Source organism: Tamandua tetradactyla, chromosome 6 (assembly GCF_023851605.1).
Source record: "Tamandua tetradactyla isolate mTamTet1 chromosome 6, mTamTet1.pri, whole genome shotgun sequence".
Classification (NCBI taxonomy): Eukaryota; Metazoa; Chordata; class Mammalia; order Pilosa; family Myrmecophagidae; genus Tamandua; species Tamandua tetradactyla.
This window is the reverse complement of record NC_135332.1, coordinates 16,352,801-16,371,906: the sequence shown is the minus strand read 5'-3', so window position 1 is coordinate 16,371,906 and position 19,106 is coordinate 16,352,801. Positions and strand designations below refer to the sequence as shown.

The following is a 19,106-nucleotide window of genomic DNA, read 5'->3' as shown; positions in this document are numbered from 1 at the left end:
TTAATTTCTTCCATTAGTTTTTCTCCTCCTTTTCCCTTCTCTTCTCCTTCTGGGACACCCACAACACGTATATTTGTGAGGTTCATACTGTCCTTGAGTTCCCTGATACCCTGTTCAAATTTTTCCATTCTTTTCCCGATAGTTTCTGTTTCTTTTTGGAATTCAGATGTTCCATCCTCCACATCACTAATTCTATCTTCTGTCTCTTTAAATCTATCATTGTAGGTATCCATTGTTTTTTTCCATCTTTTCTATTTTATCCTTCACTTCCATAAGTTCTGTGATTTGTTTTTTCAGTTTTTCTATTTCTTCTTTTTGTTCAGCCCATGTCTTCTTCATGTCCTCCCTCAATTTATCGATTTCGTTTTTGAAGAGGTTTTCCAATTCTGTTCGTATATTCAGCATTAGTTGTCTCAGCTCCTGTATCTCATTTGAACTATTGGTTTCTTCCTTTGACTGGGCCATATTTTCAATTTTCTGAGCGTGATCCGTTATCTTCTGCTGGCATCTGGGCATTTAGTCAGATTTCCCTGGGTGTTGGACCCAACAGGTTGAAAGATTTTTCTGTGAAATCTCTGGGTTCTGTTTTTCTTATCCTGCCCAGTAGGTGGTGCTCGTGGCACACGTTTGTCTGTGGGTCCCACCAGTAAAAGGTGCTGTGGGTCCTTTAACTTTGAAAAATTCTCACCGTGGGGGAGGTTCGCCAGCCGAAGCGGCTTGGAAGAGTGCCAGCCAGCCTGGGGGTCCGAATGCGGGGAGGGTCGCCGGCCACCGCAGCCCGGGAGAGCGTCCATCCAAATTTCCTAGTCGGCCCAGGGCGCCAAGCGTGGCGGAAGGGCGCCAAGCATGGTGGAAGGGCGCCAGCCACCGCGGTCCGGGAGAGTGCACCGTTCCCAGTCGGACCGGGGAGTCACGTGTTTGGAAGGGACCTCCCCCGGTCACCGTTCTCCGCGGCCTGGGGATTTCCAATCCAATTCTCTCAGTTGGTCCGGGGGGGGTGCACCTGGTGGGGGCGCCAGCCACCGCAGCTTGAGGGGACCGCCTGTCCACTTCTTCCAGCTGGCCCGGGAAGGAGGAAAGGAGGGACTCCGGCCGCTTGCCGCCCCGCCCGGGGAAGCCCACGCCCCTCGGGGATCTCACCGGAACGGGTTCTCCCAGCCAGTCAGCCGTTCCAGGTTGGGGTACGCTGTCTCCCTGATCTCTGTCGTGGCTCCGGGAGCTGCTCTGCACCGTCTCCACTCCCCTAGTAGCTATCCTTTTTCTTCTGAGGAAATTGAGGCTCAAAAGATTGTGGCTTGAGGAAGTGGTGGAATTCAGATCCCCTGGGCATCACATTATGCTGTTAGCCCAAGGAAGATGGTAACAGCTAGTAACCCGAAAAACGCCTTCTCTCGCTCTCCACTTTTCCACAGGAGTTATGAACATAGAGTTTGGCCTGGCCTGTGTCACATGTCCAAGCCCCAGCCAATCCGGTATTTTATTCTTGATTGTTATGTCTTCTTGTTGAATTGTTCCTTTTATTAGTAGATAGTATCCTTCGTTGTCTCTTTTAACTGTTTTACATTTGAAGTCTAATTTGTTGGATATTAGTATAGCCACTTCTGCTCTTTTCTGGTTGTTATTTGCATGGAATATCTTTTCCCAACCTTTCACTTTCAACCTATGTTTATCTTTGGGTCTAAGATGTGTTTCCTGTAGACAGCATACAGAAGGATCCTGTTTTTTAATCCATTCCACCAGTCTATGTCTTTTGATTGGGGAGTTCAGTCCATTAACATTTAGTGTTATTACTGTTTGGGTAGTACTTTCCTCTACCATTTTGCCTTTTGTATTTTATATGTCATATCTAATTTTCCTTCTTTCTACACTCTTCTCCACACCTCTCTCTTCTGTCTTTTCGTATCCGTCTCTAGTGCTCCCTTTAGTATTTCTTGCAGAGCTGGTCTCTTGGTCACAAATTCTCTCAGTGATTTTTTGTCTGAAGATGTTTTAATTTCTCCCTCATTTTTGAAGGACAATTTTGCTGGGTATAGAATTCTTGGTTGGCAGTTTTTCTCTTTCAGTAATTTAAATATATCATCCCACTGTCTTCTCACCTCCATGGTTTCTGCTGAGAAATCTACACATGGTCTTATTGGGTTTCCCTTGTATGTGATGGGTTGCTTTTCTCTTGCTGCTTTCAAGATCCTCTCTTTCTCTTTGACCTCTGACATTCTGACTAGTAAGTGTCTTGGAGAACGTCTATTTAGATCTATTCTCTTTGGGTTGCACTGCACTTCTTGGATCTGTAATTTTAGGTCTTTCATAAGAGTTGGGAAATTTTCAGTGATAATTTCTTTCATTAGTTTTTCTCCTCCTTTTCCCTTCTCTTCTCCTTCTGGGACACCCACAACACGTATATTTGTGTGCTTCACGTTATCATTCAATTCCCTGAGTCCCTGCTCACATTTTTCCATTCTTTTCCCTATAGTTTCGTTTCTTTTTGGATTTCAGATGTTCCATCCTCCAGTTCACTAATCCTAACCTCTGTCTCTTGAAATCTACCATTGTAGGTTTCCATTGTTTTTTCATCTCTTCTACTGTATCTTTCATTCCTATAAGTTCTGTGATTTGTTTTTTCAGACTTTCCATTTCTTCTTTTTGTTCATTCCTTGCCTTCTTCATGTCCTCCCTCAATTCATTGATTTGGTTTTGGATGAGGTTTTCCATTTCTGTTTGTATATTCTGAATTAGTTGTTTCAGCTCCTGTATCTCATTTGAACTATTGGTTTGTTCCTTTGACTGGGCCATATCTTCAATTTTCCTGGTGTGATTTGTTATTTTTTGCTGGCATCTAGACATTTAATTACCTTAATTAGTTTATTTTGGAGATTGCTTTCACTTATCTTACCTAGGGTTTTCTTGCTAGATGAGTTTGTTGTCTATCTGTTCTTTGACCTTCAGTTCAGCTTTTTCTGGGCCTTTAGCTTAAGTTTTGTTTAACAGAGGGTAATTTTTCAGTTCTTGTTTTCTTGTTTCTTGTTCTGCTTGTAAGGTGTCTTTTCCCTACCCACCCTTAGGAGGGTCTACATAGGTATTACAGACTCCAGGCAGGTTTTCCTGGACTAAACTGGCCTCCTATCAGGGGGAAGGAGTCACCTGCGTCAGTTTTCCCTGAGGCTGAGACCCAGCAGGTTGAAAGACTTTCCTGTGAAGTCTCTGGGCTCTGTTTTTCTTATCCTGCCCAGTATGTGGCGCTTGTCTGTCTGCGGGTCCCACCAGCAAAAGATGTTGTGGCTCCTTTAACTTTGGAAGGCTCTCCCTGCTGGAGGCGTGGTGGAGACAGAGGAGAGGTTGTAGGCTGGTTTTAATGGCTTCAAATTGCCAAGCCGTGGGGTCTGAATTCCTTGAGAGAAGGATTCCACCTAAGTTGGGCTTCACCCCTCCCCTGGGGAAGGCACACGTGGGAGATAGCCCTGAAAGCAGTCTGTTTCTCCCTATTCCTGGGGCAGTTGCAGCCCGAGTAGTCCCACCGCTGAATCCAGAGGCAGCCAAGCCTCCGTAGAAACAGCCACAAAAACCTGTTTCATCCCCTTTCCTCTTTTTCAGTTAGCCCAATAAGCGACCTCCACCTTGAGCAGTTTCACCTGAGTTGGGGGCCTATTTTTAGTAGTCAGAATTTGTTTATTAATGCCACAATTGGTGTTCGGTTGGACTCAGTCCCTGCTACTGTTAGAGTCTCTTTCCTTTCCCTCCGGGAAGCCACCTGTGAGGGAGGGGCGCAGGGCGCCGGCCGCGGCGGCTTGGAGAACTCACTGTTCCGGAGACTCACACCCGGTCCAGCTGGTCCAGACTGGGGTACGCTGTGTGTCTGGTCACTATCGTGGCTCCAGGAGCTGTTCTGTACTGTTTCTGGTTATTTAGTAGTTGTTCTGGAGGACGAACTAAAACTCGCACATTGCTAAGCCGCCATCTTGGCCCTTCCTCCCATCAGTATTTTATTCTTATAGTTGCTTTGTACATGGTGTTTTTGTTTTAAACTTTTTAACTGTATAATTATAACATATACACAAAGCAAAAAAATAAAAAAAAGCAATAGCTGTCAAAGCACTCTTCAACAAGTAGTTACAGGACAGATCCCAGAATTTGTCATGGGCTACAATACAATCCTCTCAGATTTTTTCCTTCTAGCTGCTCCAGAATATAGGAGTCTAGGCAGCTTAAATATTTTATCATCACAGTCAACTTTTTTTTCCTTCTTTTTTTGTGGAAAATAACATATATACAAAAGAATAAATTTCAAAGCACAGCACCACAATAAGCTGTAGAACATATTTCAGAGTTTGACATGGGTTACAATTTCACAATTTTAGGTTCTTACTTCTAGCTGCTCTAAGATACTGGAGACTAGAACAGATAGCAATTTAATGATTCAACATTCATATTCATTTGTTAATTCACTGTAAAACTCTACCCTCACCTTTGATCTTTCCATCCCTCTCTTTAGGGGTGTTTGGGCTATGGCAATTCTAAATTTTTCATCCTGGAAGGGGTGGTCAATAATATGGAGTAGGGGAACTAGTTGGTATTTTTGGAGAGGCTGACTCTTCTGCATTTCAGGACTTATGTGAACCAGGGACCCATCTGGGGGTTGTAGGTTTTGGAAAGTTACCTAGAGCACAAGTTTTTAAATATGTTGAAATCCAAAATAAAATTATTGAGTTTCAACTTATCCATTTCTTTTTCTTTCTGTGTCTCCAATAAGAAATTATCGCTTACCCCAAGGTTCTGAAAATTTTCTTTTTTCTTCTAGGTATTTTATACTTTCAGTTTGTACATCTACAATCCTGTTTAAATTATTCCTTTTGTATGGTGTAAGGTTGTTGGGTTTTTTTCTGTAAGTAGTGCCAGTGGTCCCAGTACCATTTGTTGAAATGACTATCCTTTCTTCACTGAATAACACTGATATTTGCCAAGAAATCACTAAAGGAATACTTAAATAAAGTATAGTATATGTACACAATGAAATAAAATCCACTTATTAGAAGCGATGATGTAGAGCTATGTACCTGGCATGGAACTAGGCCTACCATATGCAATTAAGTAAAAACTAACTAAATAAACTGTAGAAAATAGTAATAGAACAGGACCGCTAATCTCGGCTAAAATATTTTACGTGTATGTATGTGTTTGTGGTAGCCAGCCTTCAAGATGGCTCCCAATGCTTCTTATCTCCTGGTATTCAAATCCTCATGTGAGCAGCACACAAGGTTGCACTAACTTGCCAAATGTGTGAGTGAGCCACCTTGGGAGCACAGCCCCCAGCCTCATTCAAGCCTTCAGATGTTAGCAGCCCCAGTCAACATCCTGATTGTAATCTCATAAGTACACCTGAGCTAGATCCACCCAGCTAAGTCATTCTCAAATTCCTGACCCACAAGAACTACGAGATAATAACATTTGTTGTCATTTTATGCCACAAAATTTGGAGGGAGTATGTTGTCCAGCAACAGAGAACTAGCACATTATATATGTATGCATAAGTTGTGAGTATACACTCACACCCACACAAACATATATACATGCATACCCACATGAAAATGTCTGCAAAAAGCTAGCAGCGGTTGTGTGGAAAGCAGGATTACAGATGATTTTTACTTCCTTTGTTTAAACCTTGATGCACTGTCTGTATTTTTTAGAATGAATATAGATTTTGGCATTTTAAAAATAGACAAAATTATAATAAAACAATTTAAATGTTTTTTTTTAAGGGAAAGCCATTTAAACATCCCCCACCACATGCAAAAACAACCATTCTCACCTGCCGAATGTTCTCAGTGTGTCCCCATCAGGAACTTGGCCAGTACTGACCTCCCAGGGGAAGTAATAGATGCCAGGTTTGGGCAGCATCATTCGTTCCTGTAACCAAAGAGTTGAGATGGGATTTTGGAGACTGCTGATGATCTGAGTAGACCATGGATGGAGTTAGGCAGACGCCCGAGACCAGCAATATTTGAAAGGCTAATTCCAGTGGATGTTTTTTTCCTTTCAACATTTTTAAATTGTGAAATATAATGTATATACAAAAATGCAATAAATTTCAAAGTCTGTTGTAACAAGTAGTTATAGAACAAATTTCAGAGCTTGGTGTGGGTTACAGTTCCACAATTTTAGGTTTTTCCTTCTAGCTGCTCCAAGACACTGGAGACTAAAAGAAATATCAATATAATGATTCAGCAGTCATACTCAATTGTTAAGTGCTATCTTCTCTGCGATAACTTCTCCTTATCCTTTGATCATTCTCCACTCTTTAGAGGTATTTGGACTATGCCCAGTCTCATTTTTTCATGTTGGAAAGGGTTATCAACAATATGGGATGGGGGACAGAACTAACTGATGTTCTGGAAAGGCTGGCCCCTCTGGCCTAGGAACCATCAGGAGGTTGTAGGCTTCTGGAAAGTAATCACAGCGTGAGGAAACTTTGCAGAATGTTACATCGAGTCCTAGGTGTTCTTTAGGATTGGCAGGAATGGTTTTGGTTGGGGTTTGGCAAACCATGATAAATGGCAATATCTACCTGAAGCTAGCATAAAAGTAGCCTCCAGAATAGCCTCTCAACTCTATTTGAACTTTCTCAGCCACCAAAACCTTACATTTTTTTAAATTAAAAAAAATTTTTTATTAAAATTAAAAATTAAAAAAAAAAAATTTCTCAATCCCTTGATGCTGAGTCCCAGCTCATTCTAGGATTTCTGTCCCATGTTGACAGGAAGGTTTACACCCCTGGGAGTCATGTCCCATGTAGAGAGGTGGAGGGCGGTGAGTTTGCTTGTCATGTTGGCTGACAGAGAGAGGCCATATCTGAGCAACAAAAGAGGTTCTCTGGGGGTGACTCTTAGGCTTAATTTTAGGTTGGCTTAGCCTATCCTTTGCAAGGATAAATTTCATATGAACAGACCCCAATATTGACGGCTTGGCCTATAGAGCTGGTTGTCCCCACTGCTCGCGAGAATATCAGGAATTCTCCAAATGCGGCAGTTGAATTTTCCCTCTTTCTTGCTGTTCCCCCAAGGGGACTTTGCAAATACTTTTTATTCACTGTTCAAATCACTCTGGGATTTATCAGGGCATTACTCTGGACAAACCTACAAAATCTCATGCCCTACTCAAGATTCCATGTACTTATGGTGTTCAATTAACTTGTCCATACAAGTGATATTAGGAAATGCACGAGTCAAAACATAAATTTTTTACCAAATAAACATTTTTAGCTTTAGTCTCACACATAAGTTAAAAGTTTTAAAATATGAATTACCATGTATTTTCAACACCCTGCAATACTGACATTCCTTAGTTCTTCTTCATTCTACTGATTTTTTTTTTTTTTTTTTTTTTTTTTTTTTTTTTTTTTTTTAAAGAGAGAGGGAGGAAGGGAAGGAAAGACAGAGAAGGAAGGAAGGATGGAAGGAAGAAAGGGAAACATCTTCTTGTTTTATTATATTTTGTTTGTTTGTTTGTTTTTTACATGGGCTGGGGCCGGGAATCGAACCGAGGTCCTCCGGCACGGCAGGCAAGCACTCTTGCCCGCTGAGCCACCGCGGCCCGCCCCTCTACTGACTTTTTGAGATGAGGCACCAAATGCACAATATGGCAAGAGTTCCCACAAATCTTTGCAGAGAAAAAAAGTAAGGAGCAGAGATAGAAACAGTGTGTACCTGTGTGTGCCATTCATGTGTGTGAAGGGACAGGAGAAGCACAAGGGGCCCATGTATGGAAAATAGAGGAGGGGAGGGGCTTCTAGGAGCTCACTGGCGGGGGGTGGGGGTGGACCTGAGTCAATCTGAAATTCTGGTGGGCTCAGAAGGCCTAGGAAAGGGCTGAGGCAGGACATCCCAACCAAGACGCCTCTTCCTTTCACTAGCCTTTGGCTGACCTCCTCCACGAGAGAGGAGGCACCTCAAGACCTAGGAGAAGATGCAATGGGACTAGAAAAGGCACTGGGTGTGCATGTGGGAGGGATGGGAGGTCACTGGCCACCAACCCATGTGACCAGTGAAAGATGCAACTGCTCACCAAGACGGGAGCCTGTTCCCCAGGAGAAGACATGGGGAGAAGAAGCAGTTAGTTTCATTAGTGACACACAGGTGCCCAGCAGCCACCTGCGAGAAGGTACAGCCCTGGGAAGCTGGCCAGGAGGGCAGGCCCAGCTGCTCCATTAGGCAGACCCAGCATTTTAAATGCAATGAAACTTAATGAAACCTATCGGAGAAATCAGCTAGACAGAAAAACCCTATAGAAGCCCTCTACCTTTTTTGTAATACTCCAAATATACTTTAATATAGTCATATCAGTTTCCCTACACTAGACTTTAAAAACGCTAGAGAAGCAGGAACTCAGGAATAATTGTTCAATGAAAAGAGAAACCTGAAAGGGATAACTTTCAGCTAGTTCTTAATAGGATGAGCAAGTGGAACTAAGAAAAAAGATAAATGGTAATTAGATAATCCTAAATCAGAAACAGTGATACAGCTTTAGTTAGAGGTTTAATTTAACCTAGAACCTTGCATTATTGCGGTTCCTACCCTCTAATGAAGAAGTTGTTTCAGGCCAATGTGCACAGTACAGAGCGCCTGGAACAGGTCTGGCCTGTGAAACCCAGGAGCAGATGGTGAAGGCTCGGCAGCCCCTTCTCCCTGCGCTGCCCTGCACGACGCCGACTGGGGTAGAGCTGCTCCTGTGCTCAGAAATGAGACAGCCCCAGATCATCTTTGGCCTGACAGAGAAAAGAGAACAGAGAGCAGAGAAGGGGAAGGGGAAGGAGAGGGGGGAGGGGAAAAGGAAGGGAAGGGAGGGGAGAGGAGGGGAGGGGAAGAAGGAAGGAAGGAAGGGAGGGAGGGAGCAAGGGAGGGAGGGAGGAAAGGAAAGACAGAAAGAAGGAGAGGAGATGGAAAGAAGGAAATGAATGAATGAATGAATGTGGTGGTTCCTGTTTTTGAAAAAGAGCAAAATTGTTTGGAATCATTGCAGACAATTCCATCTAGTCTAGCAAAAAGATAAAACTTTAGAATCTTTTTAGAAGTAATTTTGCTATGTTCATATAACATACATATTTTAGCCTAGGCTATATGTAACTGTTCATTACTTTTTATTTTTATTTCTTAAACTATCACATAGTAGAATGACTTGGGAGGGGCCTATGCTTCTATGAATTTTAACTTCATTTTTTAAAAATGTACAATTCTTTGTTAGCCTACATTCACACTGAATCATCAATATTAAAATTAGAACTAAACCATGTGTTTTGAACTATGGCCCCCAAAGTTTCCAACACATGGGAATTATAAAAAAATTAAATGCAATCCAAATAAATGAATTTTACAGTAACTAAGTAGAAGGATTACTTTTCTGAGCATTTACAAGTTTTGCAACTACCAGGATGAAAGAGGATTTCAGGGAGAATCATTAACAGATGCTAAAAGTGTTGGGTAAAAGTGTGATGACAAACCGTGTAGGTCTCAAGGTAGCTCTCCACAGATTACTCATTAACTACAAAGGGGAAAATGAAGAAACCTACAAATACGAACTTCAAGCCCTTCCTGATGTGAAGGACACCTCATTTCTGTGGTGCTCTTGCCCAAAATGCATCTTCTGAATCTAACCATGAAGAAATATTCGACAAACATGTATTCAAGTACATTCTACAAAACAAGTGGTTCATATATTTCAAAAGTGTCAGTCACAGAAGACAAAGAAATTGCTCCCAGTAAAAGTAGATGAAAGTGATAAAGTACATGCTCCTGCATTGGATCTTGGCTTGGGAGAAAATTATGATGACATATATTATTGGGAAACTGTGAAAATGTCTGTAGATTAGATTTGGTGTATAGTATTGCATCAATGATAAATTTCCTTAATTTGATAACTATTGTATATAAGAGAATGTCCTTATTTTTAGGCAATACACACTGAAGAGGCATGACTTCTGCGGTGCACTCTCAAATAAAAAGTGTGAATAAATATGGCCAAATATTAATTGTTGCATCTGGGTGAAAGGTACACTGATTCTTCATTGTAGTCTTACAATTCTAAGTTTGAAATTATTCTGAAATAAAAAGATAAAACTCACTAAATCCAGCTCTTCATCTAAGCTCATCAATGAAATGCTGAGTACACCCACCATCATTAGAAGATTTAGAGCCACTGATTTTCTAGAATATTTAAACTGGTAGACTCTTTGGTCTGTTAGCTATTTGTTGATTCAGCATAGATTGGCAGGTACGAAACCAGGCAGGGAGAATAAACAAGACCCTATCCCTGTTCTTGCAGATCCCATACCTAATATGATCGATGAGAACCTTGGAGCCGAGGTGCCACAATTACAGGCAGAGCTAAGACAAAAGCCAAGCTCAGCAGGAATTGGTTTTACACCAACTCAACACATGCAAATTCAGGTATAAGCAACTGGCAATCTAAAAAAAAAGAGAGAGAGAGAGAGAGAGAATTAAGGTTAAAAAATATTTCTATGATTTTTTGTTTTGTTTATGTTCATTACTATAGTGTTTATTTGCTTTATTTTGATAAAAAAAAAAGTGTGATATCCTTTCCAACATGAAAAAGTTAAAAAGGGCAGAACCCAAATACCCCTAAAGATTGGGAGAAGGATCCAAGGAGAAGGAGGAGTTATAACAGAGAAGACAGGATTTAACAAATGAGTATGACTGTGGAATCATTATACTGGTATTTCTTTCAGTCTCCAGCAGCTAGAAGGAAAAACCTAAAATTGTGGAACAAACTCTGAAATCTGTTCTATAACTAACTGTTATGGTGTGCTTTGAAATTTATTGCTTTTTTTTGTACTTATATTTCACAATAAAAAATCTTTTTTTTAAAAAAATGTGATAGGTATTGTCATGGTCAGGTTCATGTGTCAATTTGGTCAAGTGTGGTTGGGCAAGTGCTGGCCTGTCTGTTGCGATGAGGACATTTCATAGAATTAAATCATGATCATGTCAGCTGCATCCACAGCTGATTCCATTTGTAATCAGCCAAAGGGGAGTGTCTTCTGCAATGAGTGATGCTTAATCTAATCACTGAAAGCCTTATAAGGAGGATTCAGAAGAGACACGCTCTTCCTGTTTCAGCTGGTGAGCCTCTCCTGTGGAGTTCGTCCAGACCCTCCATCGGAATCGTCAGCTTCACAGCCTACTCTGCAGATTTTGGACTCTGCGTTTCCACGGTCACGTGAGACACTTTTATAAATTTTATATTTGTGAGTATTCCCTGTTGATTCTGTTTCTCTAGAGAACCCTAACAAATACAGGTATGTTCATGTAAGAAATATTTGCTAACTAATGGGGTTGCTATTATGTGCGATTTTCAACTTAGGCGGAGAGTTCTGGAATATATTGGTCGTGTAATACCAATAGTAATTAGTAGGTTGTTGGGCCTACTAACAGCAGGAGGGCAGAGCGATTTGGAATGTCAGAATCTGCCCCCAGCGCTTGGCACGTTCTCCAAACGCCACGCTTGGTGTTTCTGGTGACAGGACCAAGACCAATAGTTTCCATCGGCCTGATTACCAAAGCACTGAAACAATATTGACACAAAGGAAATATTTACTGCAGAGAAATCACTTTTTTTTTTTAAAGCACAAGGTGAATCCACACTATACACATACTTCCACGGACACTGTCAACTTTTAAAGAAATGACTTTATTAAAGACAGAGCACACTGGGAGTCTGAAGCCCTTCTGGGACTCAGGTTCTTCCTTTACAAGGCAAAAGCTTCCAGGTTCCAGTGCAAGACAGAGAACAGGACATAAGCTTGACTTTCCTCTCTGCCAGCACCCTACTATAAAAGTAATTTTCAAAGGCCTTAGCCCATAACAACCCAGAGGAAAGGAAGGGGCCTCTGTGGGTGAGAGGACAAGGATGGAGGGAGGGAACCCGAATGTATGCTCTGGGCTGTTCTAGTTCATGCTAATATTCTAATAGTGCTTCAGCAGTTGGAGCCAAAGTGCCACACTAATGCAAAGTACTATGTGTGTGTGTGTGTGTGTGTGTGCACACGCACGCACATGCAGGAGTATGGGAACTCTGCGTTTTCTGCATGGATTTTCTACAAACCTACAACTTCTCCAACAAAATTAACAGGTAAGTGGACAGGAAAGGGTGGCAAAACCTTGGAGAGGCGCTGACATGACATAAGGGGGGCAAGAGTGGGGCATGGGGTCTAAAGGGGGCTTAAAGAGCACCTGGTTCTGCCGGCCCTTCCCACACACCTCCTTTTCCTTGTACACAGACCCGCAGGTGCCCCAGGCCTCAGCAGGGATGCTCCTCTAAAGGGATTAAAGAAGTCAGAAAACTCCCACGGGTGTGGGGCCCCCACAGTCAGCCCTTTTATCCAGACACCTGGGAACCTACTCATCTCGAAGCGAAATCTGACAACCCACAGTGCCTTAGCACTGATGCATTTTTTTATATGAAGAAATGAACAAGGATCATCTTCCAATTTTTAATTAATTTTAAAAACTAAACCCTCATTTAAAATTTCCAACAGCTTTCTCTCTCTCTCTCTTCTTTGTTGCATGGACTGTAACTGGCATGGCGGGTGAGCATCTGTTATCCTAAGCAGATATCGGAGAATTGCAATGGGGAAAAAAATCACAAAGAAAAATAAATAGAAAAACCGACCCAGGAGGAAATAGAAATAGCACAGGGAATGGAAGAGAACCATAAGTATTTGTCAATAGTGACATCTAAGGTGACACTGCACCATATATAAATAGGAGAAGAGCACATCTTAGGGTAACTGAGAGCTGTTGGGTGGTTCAGTGGCCAGATGCTCGCCCACCATGCGAGTCACAGCCCATGCACCAAAACAGAAAGAGAGAGAGGGAGAGCTGCTGGAAATTTTAAATGGGGGGTTAGTTTTTTAAACTAATCAAAAATTGGAAGATGATGTCAAGAGTATCTTCCAAAGGTGAAAGTCCCCCTGGCAGCATGGGAGATGACTCCCAGGGATGAGTCCAGCCCTGGCACCGTGAGATCAACAATGCCATCCTGACCAAAGGGTGAAAAGAAGTGTAACTAATAAAGTATCAGCGGCAAAGAGAGTTCAAATAGAGTCGAGAGGCTACTCGGGAGGGCACTCTTACGCAAGCTTCAGTTAGACATTCCTACCTATCATAACTTGCCAAACCCTAACTAAAACCATTCCAACCAATCCTAAAGAATACCTAGGGCATTATATAAGTTTCTACAAAAGTTCCATGCACTAGGGCAACGTTCCAGAAACTTACAACTCCTAGATGGATCCCTGGACTAGATAAGTCCTGAAATGCAGAGAACCCAGCCTCTCCAGAACATGAAAAAGTTGGAATGGGCATAACCCAAATATCCCTAAAGAGTGGGAGAAAGATCAAAGATGATGGTGGAGTTATACAGAGAAGTTAGGGTTTAACAAACAAATACGATTGCTGAAACATTAAACTGATATTTCTTTTAGTGTTCAGTATCTTAGAGCAGCTAGAAGTGAAAACCTAAAACTGGAATTGTAACCCATACCAAACTTTGAAATCTGTTCTACAACTAAATGTTGTACTGTGCATTGAAATTTATTGCTTTTTTGTATATATGTTATTGTTCACAAAAAAGTAAAAAAAAAGTTGACTGTAATGATTATATATACATAAAATGTTCTGGAGCAACTAGAGGGAAAAATCTGAGAGAATGGTATGGTAGCGTATGACAAACTCTTAGAATTTGTCCTATAACTACTTGTTGAAGAGTGCTTTGAAAACTATTGCTTTTTTCTTTCTTTGCTCTGTATATATGTTATATTATGCAATAAAAAAAGTAAAAAAACAAAAAGGTCAAAGAATAAATTAAATAAAAATAAAAGGGGGGAAGTGTCAAAGTTGTCACAGATAAAGCACCAGGCACCAGCAACTAGATTATCTGAGCTATTCTCAATTTGGGGGCAGACTTTCCCATACATATTAAAGAAAAATAAATCTGAAAAAAAGAAAGAAAGAAAGAAAAAAAAGATCCCAGAACATGGATCAAAAAGTCTAATGAGAAAGAAAATATTAGAGAGAAGGTCAGAAAACGATCCCTTCAGGGGAGTCCAACTCTGTCAAATTAATTCCAACAAAGAAATAATAAAGGAAAGTTTTACAGAGCTAAATAAATGCACCTTCAGTTGAAAGGGCAGAATGGGGTGAATGCAAAAGACCACTACCTTAGGCATATCATGTAATTTCCAAACACCAAGTTGATGAGGGTTTCCAAAACCCTCCAGAGGGAAAAACAGGCCAAACACAAAAGCAGAAAATCAAACTCCCTCATTTCCTCCTTTTGTCATCTCTACAAACCTATTAACAGGCGTCTCTCCTGTAGCAATGGTAGACGTGCCTCCAATCTCCTCTTCCAGTATTTGCAGAGGTGGCTTCCTCTGCTCAGCTAATCCTGTCACCAGGCTCCATCTGCTTCCCTTTCTGCCAAGGACTTTCCAAGTTCCCTTCTTAACTGGGGTCTGCTTCCCTATTCTCTTTGTCCATTTTAGTGGGTCCTTGGGAGGGAGAGGAAATCAGCCCACGTGGAACATGCATCTGCCCTCCTGTTCTCCATCCCCAATGCCACCATCATCTTACACTTGCCAGGCCAAGGAGTCACGCCAGAAGCCTCCCTTTCTCTCATGTCCACTCCCCATCACTAACTTCCATCAGTTCTCTCTCAGAATATATATTCAATCTGTTAATCTCTCTCCACCTGCGTGGGCACCCCCCTGCCCTGAGTCTAACATCTCTTCCCCTGAATTTGGACCACCGTTTTATAACTGATCTCCTTGTTTTCCACTCTTGTCGCTCTATATTCCATTCTTATCATGATAACCAGAATGGTATTTTAAAATGGTTGCGGGCTTTTTTGTATATATATTTTTTTCTTCACAAAAAATTTTTTTTAAAAGTCAATTGTGATGATAAAATCACACATCCTTCTAGCCTCCTATACTCTGGAGCAGCTAAAAGGACAAATCTGAGATGATGGTATGGTAGCCTAAACTCTGGGATCTGTCCTATAACTACCTGTTGAAGAGTGCTTTGAAAACGATTTCTTTTTTCTTTCTTTGCTTTGTATATATGTAATACTGAACAATTTTAAAAGTTAAAAAAAAAGTGGCTTCCTCTGAGGATGAGGCACTTTTGGCTTGCATTATAAATCCTCCCAGACTAGGTTTTCGACACGTGTGCATATACGGCTTTGAAGACAACGGTGATAATAGCTAAAATAAACAAAAATGTCTGGATTCCAAGACCTCTGGGCACATTTCCAGTTTTCATTCTTCTAAACCAACCTCATAAACGGGGGAGCCGCCCCAATTCCACCACCAGCCCCCGCCTCTAGCAGCAAGAACGCAATCATAGAAAAGATAAGTGGAGCCTCTCCCCACTGCGACTTTTGTCCCCGTCTCTCTCGTTTGCCATTGTAGGACAAGCAGGTCAGAAGAATCGTACGACCTCGCCCGGACACCGGGCACCGCCCGCCGCCCGCCGCCCGCTCCCCACCGCCCAGAAGTACAGCCCCGCAGGAACTCACGTCTCCGCCCTGCTCTACTTCCCCAGGAGCCCTTTGGCCGCCGACACCCGGAAGCGGCGGGGCGGGAGCGTCGCAAGGCGCAGGCGCAGACCCTCCTTACGTCGTGGTCCCGCCCCTTCCTGGCCCCCTCGCTAACCTGTTCCGGGCGTCGCCGGTGCCCACCGACTCGAGCTCCTCGTTCCGCCCTACTTGGTTGTGGAGGGAAGGGCGGAAAGCCGAAAGGTCCTCACTCCCCCTACCCCAGGCAACTTCTTGACCTTCGTCCGGGACCCCCTTCCCGGGCAGACAGCTGGGGCTTTGTCCGTCCCGCGGCCGGCCGCGGTCAGGGCGCCGGCGTCGCCTCCGCCTTGGCCTCTGTCTCGGCCTGGGCCGTCGTCGGTCACGCGCCCAGGGGCCGCGGTGAAGGAGAAGGGGCGGGCCGGGGCGGGCCGGGGCGGGGACTCGCGCCCGTCCGGGCGGCTTTTTAGGACCCGGCCGGCACTGGTGCCGTGGACAGTCGTCGCTGCTGCCGCCGCCTGCCGTTACCATGAACCCGGACCTGCGCAAGGAGCGGGCCGCAGCCAGCTTCAACCCGGAGCTGCTCACGCACGTCCTGGACGGCAGCCGCGAGAAAACCCGGCGCCGCCGAGAGATCGGTGAGGGTGGCGGCCCGGCTTCCCAGCTCCCCGAGCAGTGCCCCGCTGGAGCCCGCGCTCCCTCGACGGGGAGTCGGGGGGCGCTGTGGGACCTGGGCCTCAGCTTCTCGCCCCACCCCCACCCCCTTTGCGGGAGCTGGGACCCCCGTCTCGAGGCGTGGCCTGTGCTGCAGGGAACCCACCGCCCCTTCCCCGAAGGGGACCTGTGCCCGCGGCTCTGAAGCCCCCATCCGATTCGGGGAGAGGGGAAAGGAGCCCTGAATTTGTCTTTCTCTTGCCCTTTCATCCCTTCCAGAGAACTTGATTATGAACGACCCAGACTTCCAGCATGAGGACTTGAACTTCCTCGCTCGCAGCGAGCGTTACGAGGTGGCTGTCAGGAAGAGTGCCAACATGGTTAAGAAGTTGAGGGAGTACGGCATTGCAGACCCTGACGAAATCCTGTGGTTCAAAAAGTAGGTGATCCATAGAGAGCAAGTGCTGTGAGGCCCACACCTTGAAGGTGCGGTCTGTCGTGTCCTTTTTTTGTGCTTGACGTTTCAAGACTCAAACTGGAATATTTTCACGCCGCTTTAAAGCTATATGTGTTTTCTTTTCTATCTAAGGCTTTTGGTGGGATGACATGTTTGTGGGATGCTGATAAAAAATGGAAATGCTTGAGGTTTCATTCTCAAGAAACAGAACAAATCCTGCTGATCCAGCGTTTCACCTTTGAGTGACTTCAATGCAAACGGACTTTTCTCTTTGTAAGGAGGCCTGCCTTATTCAGCAGCTGAGATTGGAAGGGTTTATTAAGCTGCAAGTCTAAACATTTAAACATTTAGAGCAGTAACAGATTTCACTTTGATGGATAGTGGACAAATTGAGTTTGAAAAGATGAAAGGTAGGAAAGTGGGTGAAGAACATTAGTCAAAAATCAGAATTGGTTATTATTATCAAGATGAAATAATTTACCCGGTCCGTTGGGACTGTCCTCAGAGTTCTGTTCAATTTAAGTAAAAAAAAAATACAGTGACTTAATATAATATGTGTTATGTATACAATTATTATTATGATTACATGTCAATTCCAGGTGCTCTCATTTATTTTTAATTGTAATTCATGGCTTTAGCGATATTGAGGCAGGAAAGTCCTAGAAAATTGTGTTTCTGAATTAACAGTTGGGTTTTGTCGACTTTTTTTTTAATGGTGAGATTTTATTATTCCTTCAAATGGCACTGAAGAGAGTTTTTTTTTTTTACTTTAATAGCTGGTACACTATATTGTTTTAAAGCTAATGTAAATCATAACCTTCAGTGTTTCACAGTGTGTACCAGACTTGAGTGAAATCACAATGAAAAAGAATGGAGTCCTTTGTAGGGGTTAAAGATCAGTGGACATCACTGAGTTCATTCTACGCGTACTTTCTCGTATGGAATACTAAAATACAAATTAACACGCCCTTTACCCTTACAATGTCCACAGGATGTGACAACGAGATCAACTTTATTTAGTTGAGGAATCTGAAGATGAGTCTTGGCAGTTACTGAATTTCTCAAAGCAAAGTATTTCTTCCATTTTTGGCACTTACATTACTGCTTTTTGTTTTTCACGTTTTTCTGTGTTCATTTCCTATCCACATACTTACAAAAGGAAATAGAAAATGCGTAAATACTTGTTAATTTTAATAAGACATGATTGCTAGGATATGTAGTGTTAGCTTTGCCTTTAAGGGAATGGTTCGTACACTTATCTACTCTTCAGCGAGGCATGATGCATTTTGTGAAATGTTACTTCTGTAGTAGGCTAGTAAGCTACTGCTAATTGAGGTTACTTGGAAACTCGTTAACTCACCTCTTCTGTTCCTTCTTCTCCTTTCTCCTATTTCCCTCCATTCAGTTTACATTAACATTTGATATTGGGGTAAAAATCATAGAATCTCAGCACCTATACAAATTTTAAATGTTGGCCAGTCCAGTCATTCCTTTGATGTTTGACTGAGGATTCCTGAGAAGTGATCTTCTGCCCTAAACCTAAGCCCAAAAACCAGCAGCAGCAGAGAAAACTGTTTTCAGTTTTGCTAGTGAACTGCTTCACTTGACTTTCACAGCTGATTTAGGGCAGAGAAGCCATTCCCTTTGGTGAAATCTGTAATTATTACATTAATTCACTTTGATTAATACAAGGAGTTGTTTGTTTTCAAGTGGATAATTATTTGTGTAAAATAAAAAGAGCAGTGGGATAATTTGTATAGTATTTATTTAGGCAGTGGGAAAATAAGGTGTTATATTGTGTTTATTGTGTTTAAGTTGGTGGGGTAAATTCAGGGCCTCCCCAGAGGTAGATTGGCAGTCTACCCTTCTTCCCTTCAATTCCTCCACTGCTCATTTTACAAACTTCGCTTCCTGTTCATTCCTTGACATGTTATGAGATCAGTTACATGATACAGCATAGGCAAGGCATACTAGTTTGTATAATTTGTATTTTGACTATTTCATGAATACTGTTTTATGAGAATATAGTTGAGATCTGAATTTCATTGTGATCTGGAGTTCCGTTATTCTGGAATAATGTTCAAAGACCATAGGGGATAAATTTTTAATATGCTTACATTACCCACTTATCCACATATAATCCCTGAAGACCTTTAGAGATTGGTGATTCTGCCTTGGAATAGATATTTACTATCCTGAATGTTTGCTTAGTTTATCTAGAGAAAGAGAGTTTAGAAGTAATCTTCCTTAAGTGCTTTTGTTAGCAGCTCTATGGAATTCCTTTTTCATCTTCAAAACAAATAAAACCCCAAATTAGAGCAAAAAAAAAAAAAAAGCCAACTAGTCAACCCAACAAATAACACCAACAAAATAAAAAATGAACAACAGGATATTTAAAGCTAAAACATGGGTAGAATTT

The 19,106-nt window shown here is 42.5% G+C and overlaps 2 protein-coding genes across 5 annotated transcripts in view; one reads left to right on the top strand and one right to left on the bottom strand.

The window, feature by feature from the left end:
• Positions 1-15,664, bottom strand: part of TEN1 (TEN1 subunit of CST complex) — a 52,601-nt gene extending 36,937 nt beyond the window's left edge. For both annotated transcript variants that reach the window (XM_077163888.1, XM_077163887.1), the window contains exons 1-2: positions 15,580-15,664; positions 5,801-5,898 (exon numbers count right to left, since the gene is read on the bottom strand). In XM_077163888.1, coding sequence (XP_077020003.1) covers positions 5,801-5,892 — 92 coding nt within the window. In that variant the 5' untranslated portion in view covers positions 5,893-5,898; positions 15,580-15,664. The remainder of the gene's footprint in view (positions 1-5,800; positions 5,899-15,579) is intronic.
• A 358-nt stretch (positions 15,665-16,022) lies between these two features.
• Positions 16,023-19,106, top strand: part of ACOX1 (acyl-CoA oxidase 1) — a 30,765-nt gene continuing 27,681 nt past the window's right edge. Inside the window, exons 1-2 of one of the 3 annotated variants that reach the window (XM_077163884.1) lie at positions 16,023-16,214; positions 16,510-16,669. In XM_077163884.1, coding sequence (XP_077019999.1) covers positions 16,106-16,214; positions 16,510-16,669 — 269 coding nt within the window. In that variant the 5' untranslated portion in view covers positions 16,023-16,105. Of the gene's footprint in view, positions 16,215-16,509; positions 16,670-19,106 lie in introns of those variants that run through there. The other 2 variants (XM_077163883.1, XM_077163885.1) reach the window with 2 other exon arrangements.